This window comes from Ambystoma mexicanum, chromosome 7p (assembly GCF_040938575.1).
Source record: "Ambystoma mexicanum isolate Mex_15411 chromosome 7p, UKY_AmexF1_1, whole genome shotgun sequence".
Lineage (NCBI taxonomy): Eukaryota > Metazoa > Chordata > Amphibia > Caudata > Ambystomatidae > Ambystoma > Ambystoma mexicanum.
This window is the reverse complement of record NC_090939.1, coordinates 11,711,007-11,732,104: the sequence shown is the minus strand read 5'-3', so window position 1 is coordinate 11,732,104 and position 21,098 is coordinate 11,711,007. Positions and strand designations below refer to the sequence as shown.

Here is a 21,098-nt window from a genome sequence, read left to right as displayed (position 1 = left end):
ACGCCCACCCGCTCTGTGCATGCCCTCTGCCCCCTCCAATACTGTTGACCATGAAGCCGCCTCCCCCCCCCCCCCAAATCTCAGAGGCTTCGACTGAATAGGCCTGCATTGGTTCACCCAGCAGATTCCAGCACCACCCTGGCGATCATTTGCATCCTCGACATCATTGACTCGGGGACTGCCTTGCCTCTCATCCAAGCCTGGAAGGTATGCGCTTATCCCAAGCTCCACCCAGCAAAGCCTCAATTAGTCCTCCCAGGAAACTCAACAGAGCCTAGGCAGCCCCAGAATTGGCTGGTGGAAACGAAGCTTAATACCTACATTAATGCCTCAACTCTCATCCAGTGCAAAATCGCTTGGTTTCACCATTGCGTGTGACCTCTCATTGAAAACGCACATCGCCAAGAAGCCCCAAACAGCTTGGTGTACCAGCTTGTAAGGTGAAGCCATGCATTATGTTTCATAACAGTCATCCAAGCTCTGGACATCTCCCACCTAGACAGTGGCGATTCCTTGCTTGCAGGAGCCCCAGATGCCACGTTGCCCCCTCTGGAAACCAGGCAGTATGCCTTATCGCAAGACTAAGAAAATGCAACCACATCACCCTGTTCTCAAGAAGCTACATTGGCTACTCCTTCATGCACGGATCATGTTTGATAGTCTGCATCACCGTCGGAGCAGTTCCAACCAAAATCCCAGACTACTTGGCCAAGCAACTTACTGTCTCTGGAGGCAAATACACCACTAGAAGCTACAGCGTTGCTTGACTGGAAACATAGAACTGCAATACTAAACTTGTCTTTTCCTGCAACACAGCATCCCTAAATTATCAAAGCAGATCAGACCGGCCACTCTTCCCTCTGGAATAAGTTATCAAAGCAGATCAGACCGGCCACTCGTTCCTCTGGAATAAGTTATCAAAGCAGATCAGACCGGCCACTCTTCCCTCTGGAATAAGTCCTCAAAGCAGATCAGACCGGCCACTCTTCCCTCTGGAATGAGTTATCAAAGCAGATCAGACCGGCCACTCTTCCCTCTGGAATGAGTTATGAAAGCAGATCAGACAGGCCAGTCTTCCCTCTAGAATAAGTCATCAAAGCAGATCAGACCGGCCACTCTTCCCTCTGGAATGAGTTATGAAAGCAGATCAGACAGGCCAGTCTTCCCTCTGGAATGAGTTATCAAAGCAGATCAGACCGGCCACTCTTCCCTCTGGAATGAGTTATGAAAGCAGATCAGACCGGCCACTCTTCCCTCTGGAATGAGTTATCAAAGCAGATCAGACCGGCCACTCTTTTCGTCCTACACATCAGGAAGGATCTGAAATCCCTGCTCTTGAAAGAATTGAAGTGGGTCTATTGCTCGACCAAAGACTGCTTGTATTTTTCCCTTTTATTTATTTAGCTCAAATTTGATCACCAAAATGTAGATGGTGGGTTGGGGTCAAGCAATATTGGCGGGGTGTGGAGGGGTATTGGAGGGACTGCGATGGGGTCCTCCCTAACCCAGACTTCCGTGGTTAAAAATGTGAGCCAAAAAAGAGCAAAATAAAATTTGAGTTGTTTTGTTTGAGCAGTAGGCCTACATCTGACATAACAACTCAGCAATCTGCAATCGTGTATTGCTCTACTAAACACTGGCCGTGCTACCCCTACCCATCCCAGCAACCTCCGATACCCCTGCATCATATCTACAACCCCCCGGTGACTCCCCAAAGTACAACGCTCTTTCTTCCCTGCTAGGCATGCACTTCATAAATCCCGTCCATACTGTGACATGGTGCTCTGATGAATCGTCGTGGCGCAATCCCCACAAGAGACTTACCCAGCACTGCCTTCTGGAGATTGTGGCACTGCCCATAGGAGCAGGACGGGTGACAGCTGTGGCGCAGCTCATGACACGTGAAGGAACACCAGGGCAGCTACCCCTGAGCACGCTTGCCCTAGAACACTGGGAGCCGGATTAGCGGAGTACCCAGCACTAGGGGATGGAATTGGATGCGAAACGCTGACAAAAAGGTGGTGCAGGACTTCAGAGGAAAGGCCCTAGCCTTTTACTTCGACAGCGCCAGTACAAGTCCCAGATGTTTGAAACACCATATAGCCAATGGGAGGAGCTGGGTTCAAATCCCCATAGAGAAACCGGGAGAAATGTAAGGGGTACTTAAATTAATAAAAAACCTGAGCCTCAAGGATCAGACAAATAATATTTAAAATGAGCACAGGATAAAACAAGAATGCATAAAACAAATAAGTGAAACCACAATTGAACTATAGAAGCCCAACTGATCAATAGAAGGAGAGCATAGAACATGAGAACCAGAGTTCTAACACCCTGCCAGCCAATCCTGTAAGCAGGGCTTTCCACCAATCAGCAGCCAACAGGATGAGGAGAAGTCTGGCTATAAAAGCAGAGCCTGCTTATCCTGAAAGTGTCGGTCAGGGACAGGTTCCCTGTACTTCTCCCCAGATGCTGCTGCATGAAGAGGAGCTGTACCCCGAAGGGGGAGTTGGTGCCTGTGTTAAGGAGCCTAACCTACACTGGAGAATGTAATGCCTGGAAGCTGCCTGGTGAGTCTAGAGGAAACTGATTGACCCAGCGGTAAGTAGGAGAGTACCCCTGCATCCCCACCTAAACCGGAAAGGGTAGGAGAGCCAACATGCCTGAGAAGCTTAAGAAGAGGCTAAGGAAACTAGCTGATCCGAGGGAAGAAGGAGAGTACCCCTGCATCCCCACCTAAGCCGGAAAGGGTGGAAGAGCCAACATGCCCGAGAAGCCTAAGGAGCAGCTAAGGAGACTAGCTGACCCGGGGGAAGGAGGAGAGTACCCCTGCATTCCCACCTAAGCCGGAAAGGGTGGAAGAGCCAACATGCCTGAGAAGCCTAAGAAGAGGCTAAGGAGACTAGCTGACCCGGGGGAAGGAGAGTACTCCTCCAGCCCATCTAAGCCAGAACGGGATGGAAGAGGTGACCTGCCTAAGAAGAGGCTCAGGAAACTGACTAACCCAGGGGAAGAAGGTGAGTATCCCTACTGCCCACCTAAGCCAAAGGAATGGAAGATCCGACCTGCGCGAGTAGCGGGACAGTTAACTGGGGGGGGAAGAAGGAGAGTACCCCTGCAGCCTGAAAGGTGAAAGAGCTGAGCCGCCTGAGAAGACTTGGAAGAGGCTAAGGTAAAGTCTGCTTAGATCCTGCTAGAGAGAGACCAGGACAGAAGCAGGACCCCTGAGAGGAAAAGGGGCAAAAGCAAAGATCCCCTGAAGAGGAGAGGGGCAACAATCCAGGTCCCCTGAGGACATGAGCGGCAAAGATGAAAGTGAGAAGGAATGTAATGACTATAGACTCGTTTAGGAAAGCGGAGTTACGCCGGGAGAGGGACAAATCATCTGAAGGCCAGAGATAGAGAATTAAAGCACAGGTCCCAGCTGATCCCCACACACCTAGAAGACCACTACAGGTCCCAGCTGATCCCTCGCCCAAGAGGTCATGCACCTAGAAGACCACTACAGGACCCAGCTGATCCCTCGCCCAAGAGGTCCTGCACCTAGAAGACCACTACAGGACCCAGCTGATCCCTCGCCCAAGAGGTCCTGCACCTAGAAGACCACTACAGGTCCCAGCTGATCCCCACGCACCTAGAAGACCACTACAGGTCCCAGCTGATCCCTCGCCCAAGAGGTCCTGCACCTAGAAGACCACTACAGGACCCAGCTGATCCCTCGCCCAAGAGGTCCTGCACCTAGAAGACCACTACAGGTCCCAGCTGATCCCTCGCCCAAGAGGTCCTGCACCTAGAAGACCACTACAGGACCCAGCTGATCCCTCGCCCAAGAGGTCCTGCACCTAGAAGACCACTACAGGTCCCAGCTGATCCCTCGCCCAAGAGGTCCTGCACCTAGAAGACCACTACAGGTCCCAGCTGATCCCTCGCCCAAGAGGTCCTGCATCTAGAAGACCACTACAGGTCCCAGCTGATCCCCACGCACCTAGAAGACCACTACAGGTCCCAGCTGATCCCTCGCCCAAGAGGTCCTGCACCTAGAAGACCACTACATGTCCCAGCTGATCCCTCGCCCAAGAGGTCCTGCACCTAGAAGACCACTACAGGACCCAGCTGATCCCTCGCCCAAGAGGTCCTGCACCTAGAAGACCACTACAGGTCCCAGCTGATCCCTCGCCCAAGAGGTCCTGCACCTAGAAGACCACTACAGGTCCCAGCTGATCCCCACGCACCTAGAAGACCACTACAGGTCCCAGCTGATCCCTCGCCCAAGAGGTCCTGCACCTAGAAGACCACTACAGGTCCCAGCTGATCCCTCGCCCAAGAGGTCCTGCACCTAGAAGACGACTACAGGACCCAGCTGATCCCTCGCCCAAGAGGTCCTGCACCTAGAAGACCACTACAGGTCCCAGCTGATCCCCACGCACCTAGAAGACCACTACAGGTCCCAGCTGATCCCTCGCCCAAGAGGTCCTGCACATAGAAGACCACTACAGGACCCAGCTGATCCCTCGCCCAAGAGGTCCTGCACCTAGAAGACCACTACAGGACCCAGCTGATCCCTCGCCCAAGAGGTCCTGCATCTAGAAGACCACTACAGGTCCCAGCTGATCCCCACGCACCTAGAAGACCACTACAGGTCCCAGCTGATCCCTCGCCCAAGAGGTCCTGCACCTAGAAGACCACTACAGGACCCAGCTGATCCCTCGCCCAAGAGGTCCTGCACCTAGAAGACCACTACAGGTCCCAGCTGATCCCTCGCCCAAGAGGTCCTGCACCTAGAAGACCACTACAGGTCCCAGCTGATCCCTCGCCCAAGAGGTCCTGCACCTAGAAGACCACTACAGGTCCCAGCTGATCCCTCACCCAAGAGGTCCTGCATCTAGAAGACCACTACAGGTCCCAGCTGATCCCCACGCACCTAGAAGACCACTACAGGTCCCAGCTGATCCCTCGCCCAAGAGGTCCTGCACCTAGAAGACCACTACAGGACCCAGCTGATCCCTCGCCCAAGAGGTCCTGCACCTAGAAGACCACTACAGGTCCCAGCTGATCCCTCGCCCAAGAGGTCCTGCACCTAGAAGACCACTACAGGTCCCAGCTGATCCCTGCCCAAGAGGTCCTGCACCTAGAAGACCACTACAGGTCCCAGCTGATCCCTCGCCCAAGAGGTCCTGCATCTAGAAGACCACTACAGGTCCCAGCTGATCCCCACGCACCTAGAAGACCACTACAGGTCCCAGCTGATCCCTCGCCCAAGAGGTCCTGCACCTAGAAGACCACTACAGGTCCCAGCTGATCCCTCGCCCAAGAGGTCCTGCACCTAGAAGACGACTACAGGACCCAGCTGATCCCTCGCCCTAGAGGTCCTGCACCTAGAAGACCACTACAGGTCCCAGCTGATCCCCACGCACCTAGAAGACCACTACATGTCCCAGCTGATCCCTCGCCCAAGAGGTCCTGCACCTAGAAGACCACTACAGGTCCCAGCTAGATTGCAGCGCATAAACGGCCCTATTGTTTGTCTAAGGAAACCGTAAGAGAAGATCTTTTGAACTGTTGGACGTTTGGTATTTAGGGCTGGACTGTACGTTAGATATTCTACCCTCCATACCTTTCACCCAAGGGAAGGTTTATTGTCTTCATTGCACTTTTTGATTGAGTTAGTCTGACAACTCACTTTCAAGTTGAAGGATTAGTTGTGACAGGCGAGTTTACTTTAGGTGGTTTAGTACTTTGGCGAACCTTTTTACTTCATTTGTGACATACACCTTCAGTTTGCGTCATTCATACAGGGATGGACTTCTAAATCATTTACGTTTTGAACACTTTGCTTGATTACCTAAACCCTCTTTGGTTACACCTGCTTAAAGTATTTTCTTTAAGAAGAACCCAAAATCTGAGACCCTTCTGTTAGCCATGTCGTCACGCTAGTCACAATGCTCAGACACAAGACAAAAAAGCTCTGTGTTTTGAGTTTTCATGATCAAACTGTACAAATACAGGCACTTTGGGTCTTGTGCACATCTCCTGCCGCCTTTGAGGGTGCTCCCTTCTCCCAAGCTCTTTACTCTAACAGGGTCTAGTGGCAAAGCACTGGAGTAGGGTAGCCCTACTGTCTGATCTATCCCAGGGCCTAAAGGCCAGAGCCGCCTCTCTCGGGCTCCCTCAGGGACTTGCTACACGACCAGGAGGGGTCGTCTGCTGGTCCTGGTGCCCATCCCTCTTGATGGCCGCCGTTTCTTCACTAGCCCGTCTGTCGTCACTCCTCTCTGCACTGTCTCCTGGTCTTACCACTGCCTCACCTTTCTCCTGTCTCCACCCACCAACGGATCTCTCCCCCATCCCCCTTCTGCTATGCCCACCCGCCAAACGATCCTGCCTGGTCCCTCCCATCTCAGTACACTGTGTTTCCTGATTGATCTTGAGTCGGTGTCCTGTCTCTGCCCCCCAACTCCCTTCTGATCCTATCCACTTCCCTCCAAATATCATTCCTACCAATAATGCCCTGCCTTTACTCTCATTCACCATCATGCCTCTCACTTCCCTCTCTTCTCTCCTATTCTAAACCCTCCTCTGATTTTCCCTCCAGAATTGCCTCCAACCACACCATCGCTCAAATCCAATTCATACCCCTTTGTCTCTCCCAAACCCTTACCTCTTCTCTCCGTAAACCCTCCAAACTCCTCCACGTCCTCCTTAAGCTCTTACACACTTCTCTCTAATCTTTTAGTCCTTCTTCATCTGCTCTCTGACCTCACCCGTGCACCTCTTGCTCTCAACCGATTGCTGGCTTCCTGCCTAAAAGCTGCCCTCTGCTCCCATTGGCTATTCGGGGCCACTCTTTGGCTAAGCTATCCCCTGGAGGTTCTTACCCTGGAAGTTTTAGACCTGTAGCCCGCCCCCTTTTCTGCCTCCATTGTTGCCATGAGATCCATGTGGTCACAGGGGGTCGTTTGTTTGCTCTTCCCATCCTGGATCAAGTACATCTTTTCCAACAAAGGTTTTGTTGATTGTTCCCTGGTCTTCCCTAGTGCTGGGAGCTCCTTGCTGGTTGCCTCTCCTCTGCTACATACCACCCCACTGCTCCCCTATAGATGTTACAGAGGCTTTGGGGTATGTGTGCAGTCCCCTCTTCAGCTTCTGATGGAGAAGCCTATTCCATTCCTACTGTTCCAGGCTGTGTTTTGTCTGTTCGGCCCTAGTGCATTGTGGTACTTGTAGTCCCAGTTCTTTTTTGAGCCACTTCCCTGGAACCACGATCAAACCCAGGTTTTCGAGGACTCTGGTGCATTCTGGTAATTGTTGGGTCTTGGGAACCACAAAGAGACCTGACCAGGGCCATGACCAGGACTGATGGGTTTTGGGACAGAGACAACAGTGCCAAGGTACATGCGCAGCTCCACACATTCTGTGGAGCAGGCGACGGGGGTCCCCTTCAACTCGCCCACATGGTTCATGGCCCCACTTCACAGGGACAGACCCATGACCCTGTCAACACACACACACACAAAACCCACCATCACCAATCTGACTGTACCCGAGACTTGCCGAACCATCACCAATCGGGCATTCCCTTGTTTCTGCCACCTATTCACCCCACCCCCCAAAGAACCCCTGTACCCCTTTGCCCACCTCTCCGTACAAAGCCATCCACACATGCATTAGTCCCCCCCCCCTCTTTGAAATCGATACCAGCGCTTTGATTTTCTTCTTTTTAATATAACTCGCTTCAAGATGGGCCCGAAGTATGTTATTTGAGTCAATCAAGTCTTTTTATCCAATGTGCCATCTGTTGTGGAATTACTAGTTCATGGGAGTTACATTTAGTGATCAAAGGGAGGTTGAGGTGGGGATGGTTTGGTTCAAGTATTTGTACTGGTCTTAGTGTTTGTTTTTCATTGCTTTTTTTCTCTTTCAGGTTCGCCTGAACGACAACCTGGGGAAGCTCTCGCGCATCCTGGAGACGGACCACTTTGCGCTGGTGGTTCACGAGCAGATCCAGTGTAAGTGGGATGTGAAAGGAAATGTACTTTGATCTCCCTGGGTAGATTCTCCAACGATGCACCTAGTGGGCTGTTTCACAGGTAGTACCGGGGCAGCCAGAGTTGCACAGTATTGCCGACCTCTTTGGTCTTAGCCTTCATCATAATTTTTGTAACTGTAATTGGCTTTTTATGTTTATTTATTTATTGTGCGCGCCGGACCCAGAAGTATTAGGGCGCAGGTGAAAAGAGTACGTACAGCTTAGTTACAGATGTTACAGAGCAAAGGTAAGTTTCCTCGGTGTTACAAGATGAGGGTCAAAACAGTATATAACAGCAGTAGGGGAATGCTTGTGTATACAGCATGTCATTATTAACAAACATTTACATATTAGCAAATCTATAACAAAATACAATACATACACGGGCTGAGTTAGTGCAGTAAGAGAGTGTAGGTTACATATCTTTCTCTATAAGCCATGTAATTGTGTTATTTCTGAATTTGATAAACGTTTGGTCGGATCTGAGTGTGTGTGTGGTAGGGAGTTCCACATTTGTGCTGCTCTAACTGGGAAACTGGACCCTCCAATGGTGGACAGTTTAAATATTGGCACTTGGAGATAGTTAGGGTTGGCTATTCTTGACGGTCTGATGGAGTTTTTTCTGCTAAATCGTTCTGTTAGGTAACGAGGGGCTTTATTGTTTAAGCATTTGTGGATGAGGGAAACCGATTTGAGATCGCCTTTGCAATTGGATGGTTTAAGCGCAAGAATCGTTTTCTCTACCTCAATAACTGAGACCTTCGAGAAGTTGAATTGAGTATTTTCTTTAGGTTTAGATTTCAGTGTTATATTGGTGGTAGTTTGAGTTTGCGCTGATACTAAAACTTTCTTTAGGGCTACTTTGTTTTGGAGATTGGCAAGTTATTAGTTAGTGCCAACTGTATGTCTGTGCACCAAGTTTTATCTTTAATAGAGTCATCCTGTACTGCAATTGGGGTTTCCAATTCTTTTAGAATAGGGAAGCGCTCCTTCATGCTGGAGTTAGCTTGTGTAATTCTGTTGTTATACGTTTCTTGTTTGGCCAGGATGATATCCTTTTTGTATTGGGTTGAAATACTTATTCGATTTAGATTGGTTTTATTTTCTATAGTGGGATGTAGGTTCCATGCCGTTTCACATTTTCTCTTCTGTAATTTTAGGTTTTTTAGGTGGGGTGTAAACCAAGAGTTGAGATGCTTTTTGGGTTTGCTATTCCTGAGTTTTAGCGGTGCAATGCTGTCAAGAGCGGTCGTCATAGCATTATTGAATTCCTCCACTAGAAGGCCTGGGTCAGTACGGTCTAGTAGGGAGTTCAGATTGGGTAGGATATGGGGTAAGATATGGGGTAAGATATTGTCAGCTGTGGTATTTTTCTTGTTTCCAGTTAAAGTAGGTAGGGCGGTAGGAGGAATTGGTGCATTAGGTCTTTTAATGTTAAGAGTTAAGGAGATTAGGTGGTGGCCCGTCCATATTTGGGGGGAGATGTATGTGATGGAAAGGTTGCACTTGTGAGTGGCAATCCAATCGAGAGTTCTCCTTTTGGTATGTGTAGAAGTATTCACTTTCTGTGTGAAATCTGATTCTGTCAGGATGTTAGCTACGGAAGTAGCCTGGTGATCACTGATATCATCATACCCTAGGTTAAAATCTCCTAGTAGTAGGGTTTGTGAAGAGTTTTTTAACTTCTCAGAGAGAATAGTAGTAATGTCTTCATTAAAGGTGCTGATCGGGCCTGGTGGTCTATAAAGGAGATGGATGTTTAGCGTTTGGGAGTTGGCGGTAGGTAGTGTAATGGATAGTGACTCACAGGAGTTAACGTTGGGTGTTGAGGTAATTCTCATGGAGAGATTAGTTTTGGCGATGATCGCTACTCCACCACCTCCTGCATCTAGTCTGTCAGCTCTAAGGATGGCATCATTGTCTTGGACTGCTAGCGTTAGTGCTGGGCCTGCTGCCTCATGCCTATTTATACCCAGAGGTTTCTAAGCGTGGCCACGCGGATCCAACCTGTTACTCTGTGTTGTCTTGCTTTCACGGTGAGCGTGTTGCCCCTGAGCTATCCTTCCGAGACCTTCCCACACCAGGAGTGGGAACAGGCCTGCTGGAAGCAGGAGTGGCAGGTACTTTTGCCTGTTATTTGTCGAAGACCATTTACATCCCTTTGGCAAAAAAGCCTCTGCTCTGGTTATACATCAGACTAGTTTGCCGGAATTTCGATTGGACAACAATGACATTCTGAACCCGCTGAAAGCGTTCTTGACGCATCCCTGCATTTGAGCATGCAGCAAGCCTCCCTCCACATGCAGACCCCTGAATGCAGCCTTTCGCAAAACCACTCGGAAAGTTGTCAAAGCGTTGGGCCTCGGAGCACACTCCAAGGCAGCGGTGCGTACAATCTAACTGAGATTAGGCCTAAGAGCTAACCCTGCCTTGACTTCCGGTATGGCAACACCCTTGCCCCCTATATCCCCGCATAATTAAGTGGGCTAGCGAAATTCGCATAGTGTCAGAAGAACATTATGGCTTCAGGGCAGGGCTTGGCACAGCAGAGCACATTATAAACCCTAGGCTGCTTGTGCGCAGATGTGTGAAAGGATGTGGAAGCCAGTTTACCTGAGATGTCTGAATCTTTCCCGAGCTTTTCACAGGGTGAATCCAGAAGTATTGCGCAATACCTCCCAGCACCCATTTTAAAATCGCTTCTTTCTCTGCATACTGGCTTGAAAGCAGCGGTTAGATTGAAAGTTATCCCCTTCCTTTGATATCTTATGTGGGGGGGGTCAGACAAGGCTGCCTTCTGGCTTCGATTCTGTTTAATTGTAGTCTGGCACCCGAAGTAAACAAAGCAACAAAGGACACACCGAGACGGCTCGCACCCCTCTAACATTACAGAATGTATTTTATGCCTATGCAAATTACATGGGTAATAAATATTTAAAGAAATCCAGAGTCTACCTGCAAAAGCTTTATTGGAGGGAGACATTCACGTACCAAGGGGTGACTTTTAACAATAGGGGAAGTTGGTTAGACCACTGAAACCACACACAATGTTTCTCAGCCCTGTGGCGCATTATGTAGATGCCCCCGAGAGATGGCTGGTTTAAGTGCCAACCTACTCTGGGCATTTACTGGGCAAAGCCAGTAGCGGCATGCACTTATGGCGCAGAAGTGCAGGACGGGTGCTCTGCTAAATCACTCCGGCTCAAAGAAGAGAATTTCTTGTGCAGCATCTTGGGGGCTGTTAGGAGCGCCTCTATTTATTTGCTCCATCCAGAATTAATCCTGGATTACATAACAGAACACGTAAGTCTAAAACCGGTGCTGTTCTGGCCGAGAATATGGACGCAAACTGAGACGCACTTAACCCAAGAAACTTTGCAGGAGTGGATGACATCAGATATCCATAGAAAGATTAACTGGCTAAATGCACTTGGAAGAAACTTGATAGCCTTGGTTTATTGGGTATTATCACTGCTCTGGAAATTGTTTCTAGAACTCATATTAACTTAATAAGGACAAAACACCCTTCTAGAAAAGAAGAACCGGTCGTCTCCAATTATTTTAACTATTCATGTAATGGGTTTAAGGCAAAACATATATGTTGGTTTCATCGTAAACGAATAAGGTGTGTTCTGCTTCACCTGAGGATTGTCCGCCTTCTGACGTTGCAAGAGGTTTGCGGCAGCCCTCACCTTGACCAGAAACCCTTTCTTTGCTCTCCGTGGAACGTGATTTGAATTTACCACATGATTCATGTTCTGTTCCTTTGCCCACGTTTTTATGAACAAAGAAAAAAGTTTTTATTGCCGGCTATTAAGGCACTAAACTGCAAGTCGAGCAAAGAGGCACTACATTATATATTCTCCTTACCATCCATCTAAAGCCGTAGCAGTGGACTTTTATAGGTTTTTAGAATCTTCTTTGTCGCTCCTCGCAAGAGTTTGCTGTAAAATAGAATGTCTGTGAAATGTTTTAAATGTTGTATTGTATGTGGTCTTTTATGGAGCAATGCTTGGAAATAAAGATGTCATGCATCTACCCTGGCTCCATTCCAGCGATAGCTAGAGATCTGACTAAGAAATAGAAACCGTTGCTAAGAGACCAGGTGGTATTGTCTCTACATTGACCCCAGAGAGTCGGGTGGAGCAGGCGGGCCAGTTCTTACGACGTCTTCTACCTTACATGGATATCAAGATCATGGATGGGATAAGCAAACATGTTTTCACATCAGGCAATGTGGCCCTTGAAGCCGTTCATCTGTCCTGTGTGTTGGCTACGTTCATGCGTGTATAATGGTCTGTAGTGCCTGAGACCGCTGACCACCACCCAGCGGTTAGGGAAGATTTCTTGGAAGTGGTGCTGACAGGAAAGGTGCAGCAGGTCAGTGGGACTAGACCTCTAGGCCTGGCCTGGCCACTCAACAAGCTACACCACTTACCGCCTCTTCTGCCAAAGGCCATGCTTTCAAGGATGTTTTTTCTTTTGCCCCTCCCTGCAGTCCAACACAATTTATTGCCACAAAGCAGGTATAAAGGAGATGCACACAACTGGGTAGAGGCAGAGGCATGTTGAAGGGCCAGTGATCGACCGCTTTGGTCCCCTTTGCTGCTAAATCTTTGAGATATCCTCCCGCACACTTTGCTGGTTGGGGCTGCGTTTCTCAGCATGTGCTAGAGTGCCAAGCCACTACTCCAGATGCATGGCTCTTAAAGTTGGTGAACGGCGGCTGTTGCCTTCCCTTCACCTGGAGACCCACTGATCAGCCTTTGGTGGAACCCACCATGATTCCTGGATTCAATGCTCCTGGACAATCTGTCGTCTCTTATGGCCAATGAAGCTGTGGAGCTGGTCCCCTCTTCGGAAGGAGGTTTTTTGAGTCCACCATGGACACAGTGATACTCTTGTGTTGTGGAGATCTCATCTGCCCACCTCGATGCGTCCTTTGGAGACCAAATCTACGGACCCAGTTAGGGAGATGGATACTGTATCTGAACCTCCCTGCTCGGCCCCCCAAACTCACTCCACCTTCATGTGTGCCTGCTGGAGGCTAGGCCACAGGATCTGGCTGCTCTCTGCACTTTGACCTACCACTAAAGCCATCTGTTGGTGCAGGTGGAGGAAGTATACAGGATGATGGCGAGTGAGGGGTTTGGACCCTTGTCATGCCCTTTCCCTACTGTTATTTTGCGGTTGGTTAGACAAGGTTTACAGGTAAGTACTGTTAAAGATTCATTTGCTGCAATCTGTGTTCAAAACCCCCAGAGCAGGGTTGGCACTTTATGATCCTTCTGATTGTTGAATATCAGTCACTTTGTGGTTCTGGCATTGCCCCTTAACCTGCTATTGACTTTCTGAACTCGCTTTCCATTAGAGCCTCTTCATTCGTGTCCCTTAAGACTTCTGACTTTAAAGATAGTTTCCTGGTTCAGCGAAGATAGGGAGTGAGCCCCAGGATCTGTCTTCTAGACCTCCTTATCTTGGCTACTTTGAGGGTTAGCCCCTCTCCTCTGCAAAGGTTACCCATTTCTGTCCTCCTATATGTCCCTCTAAGGAGGAGAGGGTGCACAGACTAAATCCCACGGGGGCTCTCTGTTCCAACATCGACACAAGGCCTTTTGGCCAAGATGATCAGTTATTAATTTCTTTCTTCGATGCTTGTTAAGGAGAATTCTCTGAAAAGGCTAATTTCCCAAACCTAGTGAGTCCCCCAGCAGCTTTGCTCGATTTTTGGGGTTTATCTTTTTCTCCTGCTAAGAGTGAGACTCTTTTTCTCCCAGTCTTGGACATGATTTATGGTATTCCTTTGACTGGTAATGTGTTTTATGGGCTATGGGGTCCTTTATTCCATAGGGTCTCATGTGTTTTTGGGATGTGTGTTACACAGCACCCTCAGTGCAGTAACACAGGGGTGTCATAGTGACCCCCAAACATAGACTCCATACCCTGGGACTGACTACTGTCTCCCTGGGCCTGTAAAGTCACCATTGGCTTTACTAGTCCTAAATTGTGAACAGAACCAGTACAAACCATCATATTGTGGAAGTACTGGAAGGGGTTAATTAGATTGCCCCTGGGTCTGTTTCCAAGGGGGCACTGTCCAGTCCCCCCTTGTCGAGTTTCTGGCTGGTGGCAGTGGATACCACGCAAAATATTCCACCAGAATATTTCCTATGGGATTTTCCCATTCATTTTAAACGCACCAATTTTTGGTGCAATGTTAAAGATACCGCCAGGTTATTTATTTAATATTTATTCCCCGGTTGGGTCTTTTTGCCAGGACTCGGTTTTAAAATGGTGTTTGTGTTCGCCTCTGAAACTCTAACCCAAGTCGAGCCCTTTGTTCCATTTTCTGGCGGGCTTCTCCACAGAAACCCTCCAAATGGTGCCACTCTGTCTGGGGTCTACAGGATGTGTGGGAGGGGGATTAGGCACCCTGGACTGAGTTGCCTTAACAACTCAAGTCGCACTCTTGTGTGATTGGCCCAGTGGTGAGCCGCCCGGCTCACCACTTAGCATGTTTGAGTGACAGCTAGGCTGTTGAATGGGGGTTTTGCTGCATAAAAGCAGGGCTTTGGGGACTGGAACTTCAGAAGTCGCCACAGGACCTAAAGAATCCGAAGAGGGGAGAAGCTGAGCCGACCTGCTACAACGACACCACCGGTGGAGACCTGCTGTAAAGAACTCACCACTTCCCCGACGACAGAGGAGATCTCTTCCAGGAGAGTCTTCTTCCCTTTTGAGCTGGCAGGACCAACCAGTTCGCCCTCTTTTCGCCTTCCTGGATCATCTCGTGGTCGAATCGCCCGTGCCAAGCACCCCTCGGCCGGATAGCCACGCTTCACCACTACCGCGAATAAAAGGGCAGTACCTTTAACCGGGAAACTCCGCGGCTGGTTTCTTCCCTGGCGGTGCAACGACCTCCAGCTTTCCTCCACGTCAAGATCTTCTCTTCCCCTGGACGAAGCCCCGACTTGCACCCGCTCCCAGGAACAACTGCCCCCGCTGGAGCTTTCTCACCATTTCAGGTACTGTGTCCCGCCTGGTCTCCCTTGCAACAGAATGTTCAAGGCGTTCCGTAAATCCTTGACTCTCTATCCTGGGGTGACCTTGGACCTGTTAACATTACCTTTCTAACTTGCTCCAACCTCTTTTTGACTTTTCTGCAAAGACTTTGAGTGCATTTCCACTGTGTGATCTTGGGCACATTCTGCCTTGCTCTCCAAGAGTGGGCCTGGCCTATGAACTTTTTTCTGTACAGTAGACTCTGCCTTTCTTGACTTGCTGTGGTTTCTTAAAAGTGTTGGTATTGTGTGTTTTTCCTATTCTGCCTTTTCTCTCCCTTTTTAAACACATTATTGGAGTGCCATCTACGGTTACGCGCTCACCTCTGTTTTGCTAAATAAATGGTGTCTTAACCTAGACTTGTCGAATAATTAACTAGGGAGGTGTATATACTTATAGTGACTGTGTTTGAACTTGCTTGACATATTAGTCCTATTGTATTTTTACAAGTGTGTTTTTAAATAAATAATTATATACTTTTATACCCAAGCTCTGGTCAGTGTTTGCTTGTCCTACTGTGTTCTCTTGACCTATTGTGAATACCCTGTATACTGCCTAACTCTTCTTGAGAGAAGTCTGACTGCTCAGCCACAGCTACCAGGTAAATCTGGGTGGTGCAGACTGCTACCAAGTGGGTTCACTGCCAAACACCTGTAGTCTTAAATCTTTTGCAGTGGTCCCAGAGGGAACTGCACAGGTTTCTGCCTAACACTGCTGGTCTGGGGTAAGCTGTGAATAAACGGGCCATTTTCCCGTGGATGCTGCTCCAGGGCAAGAGGGGAAGATCTACTGAAGGAGCGGCTGCAACCTCAGCTTCACAGAGAGGGCTACAGCTGGCAGATATTTGCCAGCAGCCCCCCGATAGCAGTTTACAGGCCGCGGGCCCAAAGCGCAGTACATCGCTCTTCTCGCTAGAGACGGGAATGAAGATGAAGGGGGAACGCTGGGGGAACAGAGGGGAGAGATGTGGGGAAGGGGGCCTTAGGACCATGCTGCAGGGGGGTGCCCCAGAAAACAGGCGCTGTTCAGAGCTAGATCGCAGCCAGCAGGTCATCCCTACCCACATTCTCCAAGAGTTACTGTTTGGACTCAGTCTGGACAGGATGCCCGTTATTTGCCCATTTTGGGAGGGCTGTTCCTCAGAGCTTTGTTGTACTGGTTTACACTTTCTTTCCTTTGTGTCAATCTGTTCTACAGTGGAGCTCTATCAAGGAGAGCGATCTGTGGGAGGGTGCAGTCTCTCAGCAAACCAATTACTTTCCTCTGGTAATGTTCCTTCTGATGAATTTCCCACAGATTACTCCTCACCCTCCCATCCTGCCCCTCAACACTACATTTCCAAAGTTCAAGTTTAAAAACGAAACAAACTGTTAAATTCTCCCTAGTAAGGCATTCCCTCAGCTGCTGAGCGTAGCGAGTTCACAGTGTAAACTGGGGGTATTGCGCTCGTTTGCCGACAGTAATTACTCCGTGGTACTTTGGGGTAATGAGTAAAACGGTGGTGTGGAAGGAACAGGGGTAGGGGGAGGACCCACTCCCTGCCCCCCTATTGAAAAACAAAATCAATGGAAAAATTTAAAGTAATTACTTTGCAAGTACCACCCGGTCGACAAAAGAACATGGAAGCAAACTGAGGTCATGGGGCGTGCTACAATACGAAGAAGTCTGTCGCTACCGTGTATGTATCAAGACGAGGAATCTGTTCGAGGAGAATCCATCAGAAAGAACATTACCATTGGAATCCCTTTTCCTTTTCTCTTCCAAGGGGCGGTCTCTTATTGTAATGCTTGAGCTGCATTGTGCATATGCTTTTATAAAGAGCGTTGAAGGGTACCACCCAATTTGACTGACACACACACCCCCACACACACCTTCATACACACACACACACACCCCCACACACCCACACCCATACACACACCCCCCCACCCACACCCACCCACGCACCCCCCCCCCACCCACACCCACCCAGCCCCCCCCACACACACACACACACACACACCCACCCAGAGTATGCATTACACATTCTTCAGACAGTGTTCCTATTACTGGACTTGACTAGTCGAATCCATCTCTTCCACTACTTCCAGGTGCAAAAGAAAAGAAACATCTGGCCCGTTTTGCCTGTTGTACACCCAAAAAAGTCTAACAGGCGAATTGAAAAAGCTCGGAATCATCTTCATCAGATGCATTTATGGCTGAATGACTAGCTGTGCTTCATAAGACCTACGAGGTACACTCTTCCATATTCTGGCAGCCCGATAACTTCAAGCTCCATATTCTGGCAGCCAGATAACTGCAAGCTCCATATTCTGGCAGCCAGATAACTTCAAGCTCCATATTCTGACAGCCAGATAACTGCAAGCTCCATATTCTGGCAGCCAGATAACTGCAAGCTCCATATTCTGGCAGCCCGATAACTTCAAGCTCCATATTCTGACAGCCAGATAACTGCAAGCTCCATATTCTGACAGCCAGATAACTGCAAGCTCCATATTCTGACAGCCAGATAACTGCAAGCTCCATATTCTGGCAGCCAGATAACTTCAAGCTCCATATTCTGGCAGCCAGATAACTGCAAGCTCCATATTCTGACAGCCAGATAACTGCAAGCTCCATATTCTGGCAGCCAGATAACTTCAAGCTCCATATTCTGGCAGCCTGATAACTGCAACGTCCCCATTCTGACAGCCAGATAACTGCAACTTCCCTATTCTGACAGCCAGATAACTTCAAGCTCCATATTCTGACAGCCAGATAACTGCAAGCTCCATATTCTGACAGCCAGATAACTTCAAGCTCCATATTCTGACAGCCAGATAACTGCAAGCTCCATATTCTGACAGCCAGATAACTGCAAGCTCCATATTCTGGCAGCCTGATAACTGCAACGTCCCCATTCTGACAGCCAGATAACTGCAAGCTCCATATTCTGGCAGCCAGATAACTGCAAGCTCCATATTCTGGCAGCCAGATAACTGCAAGCTCCATATTCTGACAGCCAGATAACTTCAAGCTCCATATTCTGACAGCCAGATAACTGCAAGCTCCATATTCTGACAGCCAGATAACTGCAAGCTCCATATTCTGACAGCCAGATAACTGCAAGCTCCATATTCTGACAGCCAGATAACTGCAAGCTCCATATTCTGACAGCCAGATAACTGCAAGCTCCATATTCTGGCAGCCTGATAACTGCAACGTCCCCATTCTGACAGCCAGATAACTGCAAGCTCCATATTCTGGCAGCCAGATAACTGCAAGCTCCATATTCTGGCAGCCCGATAACTTCAAGCTCCATATTCTGACAGCCAGATAACTTCAAGCTCCATATTCTGACAGCCAGATAACTGCAACTTCCCTATTCTGACAGCCAGATAACTGAAACTTCCCTATTCTGGCAGCCAGATAACTGCAACTTCCCTATTCTGGCAGCCCGACACCTGCAACTTCCCTATTCTGGCAGCCCGATACCTGCAACTTCCCTATTCTGGCAGCCGGATAACTGCAACTTCCCTATTCTGGCAGCCGGATAACTGCAACTTCCCTATTCTGGCAGCCCGACACCTGCAACTTCCCTATTCTGGCAGCCCGATACCTGCAACTTCCCTATTCTGGCAGCCGGATAACTGCAACTTCCCTATTCTGGCAGCCGGATAACTGCAACTTCCCTATTCTGGCAGCCCGACACCTGCAACTTCCATATTCTGGCAGCCCGATAACTTCAAGCTCCATATTCTGACAGCCAGATAACTGCAAGCTCCATATTCTGGCAGCCAGATAACTTCAAGCTCCATATTCTGGCAGCCTGATAACTGCAACGTCCCCATTCTGACAGCCAGATAACTGCAAGCTCCATATTCTGACAGCCAGATAACTGCAAGCTCCATATTCTGGCAGCCTGATAACTGCAACGTCCCCATTCTGACAGCCAGATAACTGCAAGCTCCATATTCTGGCAGCCAGATAACTGCAAGCTCCATATTCTGGCAGCCCGATAACTTCAAGCTCCATATTCTGACAGCCAGATAACTTCAAGCTCCATATTCTGACAGCCAGATAACTGCAACTTCCCTATTCTGACAGCCAGATAACTGAAACTTCCCTATTCTGGCAGCCAGATAACTGCAACTTCCCTATTCTGGCAGCCCGACACCTGCAACTTCCCTATTCTGGCAGCCCGATACCTGCAACTTCCCTATTCTGGCAGCCGGATAACTGCAACTTCCCTATTCTGGCAGCCGGATAACTGCAACTTCCCTATTCTGGCAGCCCGACACCTGCAACTTCCCTATTCTGGCAGCCCGATACCTGCAACTTCCCTATTCTGGCAGCCGGATAACTGCAACTTCCCTATTCTGGCAGCCGGATAACTGCAACTTCCCTATTCTGGCAGCCCGACACCTGCAACTTCCATATTCTGGCAGCCCGATAACTTCAAGCTCCATATTCTGACAGCCAGATAACTGCAAGCTCCATATTCTGGCAGCCAGATAACTTCAAGCTCCATATTCTGGCAGCCTGATAACTGCAACGTCCCCATTCTGACAGCCAGATAACTGCAAGCTCCATATTCTGACAGCCAGATAACTGCAAGCTCCATATTCTGGCAGCCAGATAACTTCAAGCTCCATATTCTGGCAGCCTGATAACTGCAACGTCCCCATTCTGACAGCCAGATAACTGCAACTTCCCTATTCTGACAGCCAGATAACTGAAACTTCCCTATTCTGGCAGCCAGATAACTGCAACTTCCCTATTCTGGCAGCCCGACACCTGCAACTTCCCTATTCTGGCAGCCCGATACCTGCAACTTCCCTATTCTGGCAGCCCGACACCTGCAACTTCCCTATTCTGGCAGCCCGATACCTGCAACTTCCCTATTCTGGCAGCCGGATAACTGCAACTTCCCTATTCTGGCAGCCGGATAACTGCAACTTCCCTATTCTGGCAGCCGGATAACTGCAACTTCCCTATTCTGGCAGCCCGACACCTGCAACTTCCCTATTCTGGCAGCCCGATACCTGCAACTTCCCTATTCTGGCAGCCGGATAACTGCAACTTCCCTATTCTGGCAGCCGGATAACTGCAACTTCCCTATTCTGGCAGCCGGATAACTGCAACTTCCCTATGCTGGCTGCCAGATAACTGCAACTTCCCTATGCTGGCAGCCAGATAACTGCAACTTCCCTATTCTGGCTGCCCGATAACTGCAACTTCCCTATTCTGGCAGCCAAATACCTGCAACTTCCCTATTCTGACAGCCAGATAACTGCAACTTCCTATCCTAGCAGCCAGATAACTGCAACTTCCCTATTCTGGCAGCCCAATAACTGCAACTTCCCTATTCTGGTAGCCAGATAACTGCAACTTCCCTATTCTGGCTGCCCGATAACTGCAACTTCCCTATTCTGGCAGCCAGATACCTGCAACTTCCCTATTCTGACAGCCAGATAACTGCAACTTCCCTATTCTGGCAGCCCGACACCTGCAACTTCCCTATTCTGGCAGCACGATAACTGCAACTTCCCTATTCTGGCAGCCGGATAACTGCAACTTCCCTATTCTGGCAGCCGGATAACTGCAACTTCCCTATGCTGGCTGCCCGATAACTGCAACTTCCCTATGCTGGCAGCCAGATAACTGCAACTTCCCTATGCTGGCTGCCAGATAACTGCAACTTCCCTATTCTGGCTGCCAGATAACTGCAACTTCCCTATTCTGACAGCCAGATAACTGCAACTTCCCTATTCTGACAGCCAGATAACTGCAACTTCCCTATTCTGGCAGCCAGATAACTGCAACTTCCCTATTCTGGCAGCCCGATAACTGCAACTTCCCTATTCTGGCAGCAAACTTCCCTATTCTGGCAGCCAGATACCTGCAACTTCCCTATTCTGGCTGCCCGATAACTGCAACTTCCCTATTCTGGCAGCCAGATACCTGCAACTTCCCTATTCTGGCTGCCCGATAACTGCAACTTCCTTATTCTGGCAGCCCGACACCTGCA

The 21,098-nt window shown here is 49.2% G+C and overlaps 1 protein-coding gene across 4 annotated transcripts in view; it reads left to right on the top strand.

Moving 5' to 3' along the window:
- Positions 1-21,098, top strand: part of LOC138525617 (cystathionine beta-synthase-like protein) — a 398,784-nt gene that overhangs the window by 370,639 nt on the left and 7,047 nt on the right. For all 4 annotated transcript variants that reach the window (XM_069635667.1, XM_069635666.1, XM_069635665.1 and 1 more), the window contains one exon: positions 7,922-8,006. In XM_069635667.1, coding sequence (XP_069491768.1) covers positions 7,922-8,006 — 85 coding nt within the window. The remainder of the gene's footprint in view (positions 1-7,921; positions 8,007-21,098) is intronic.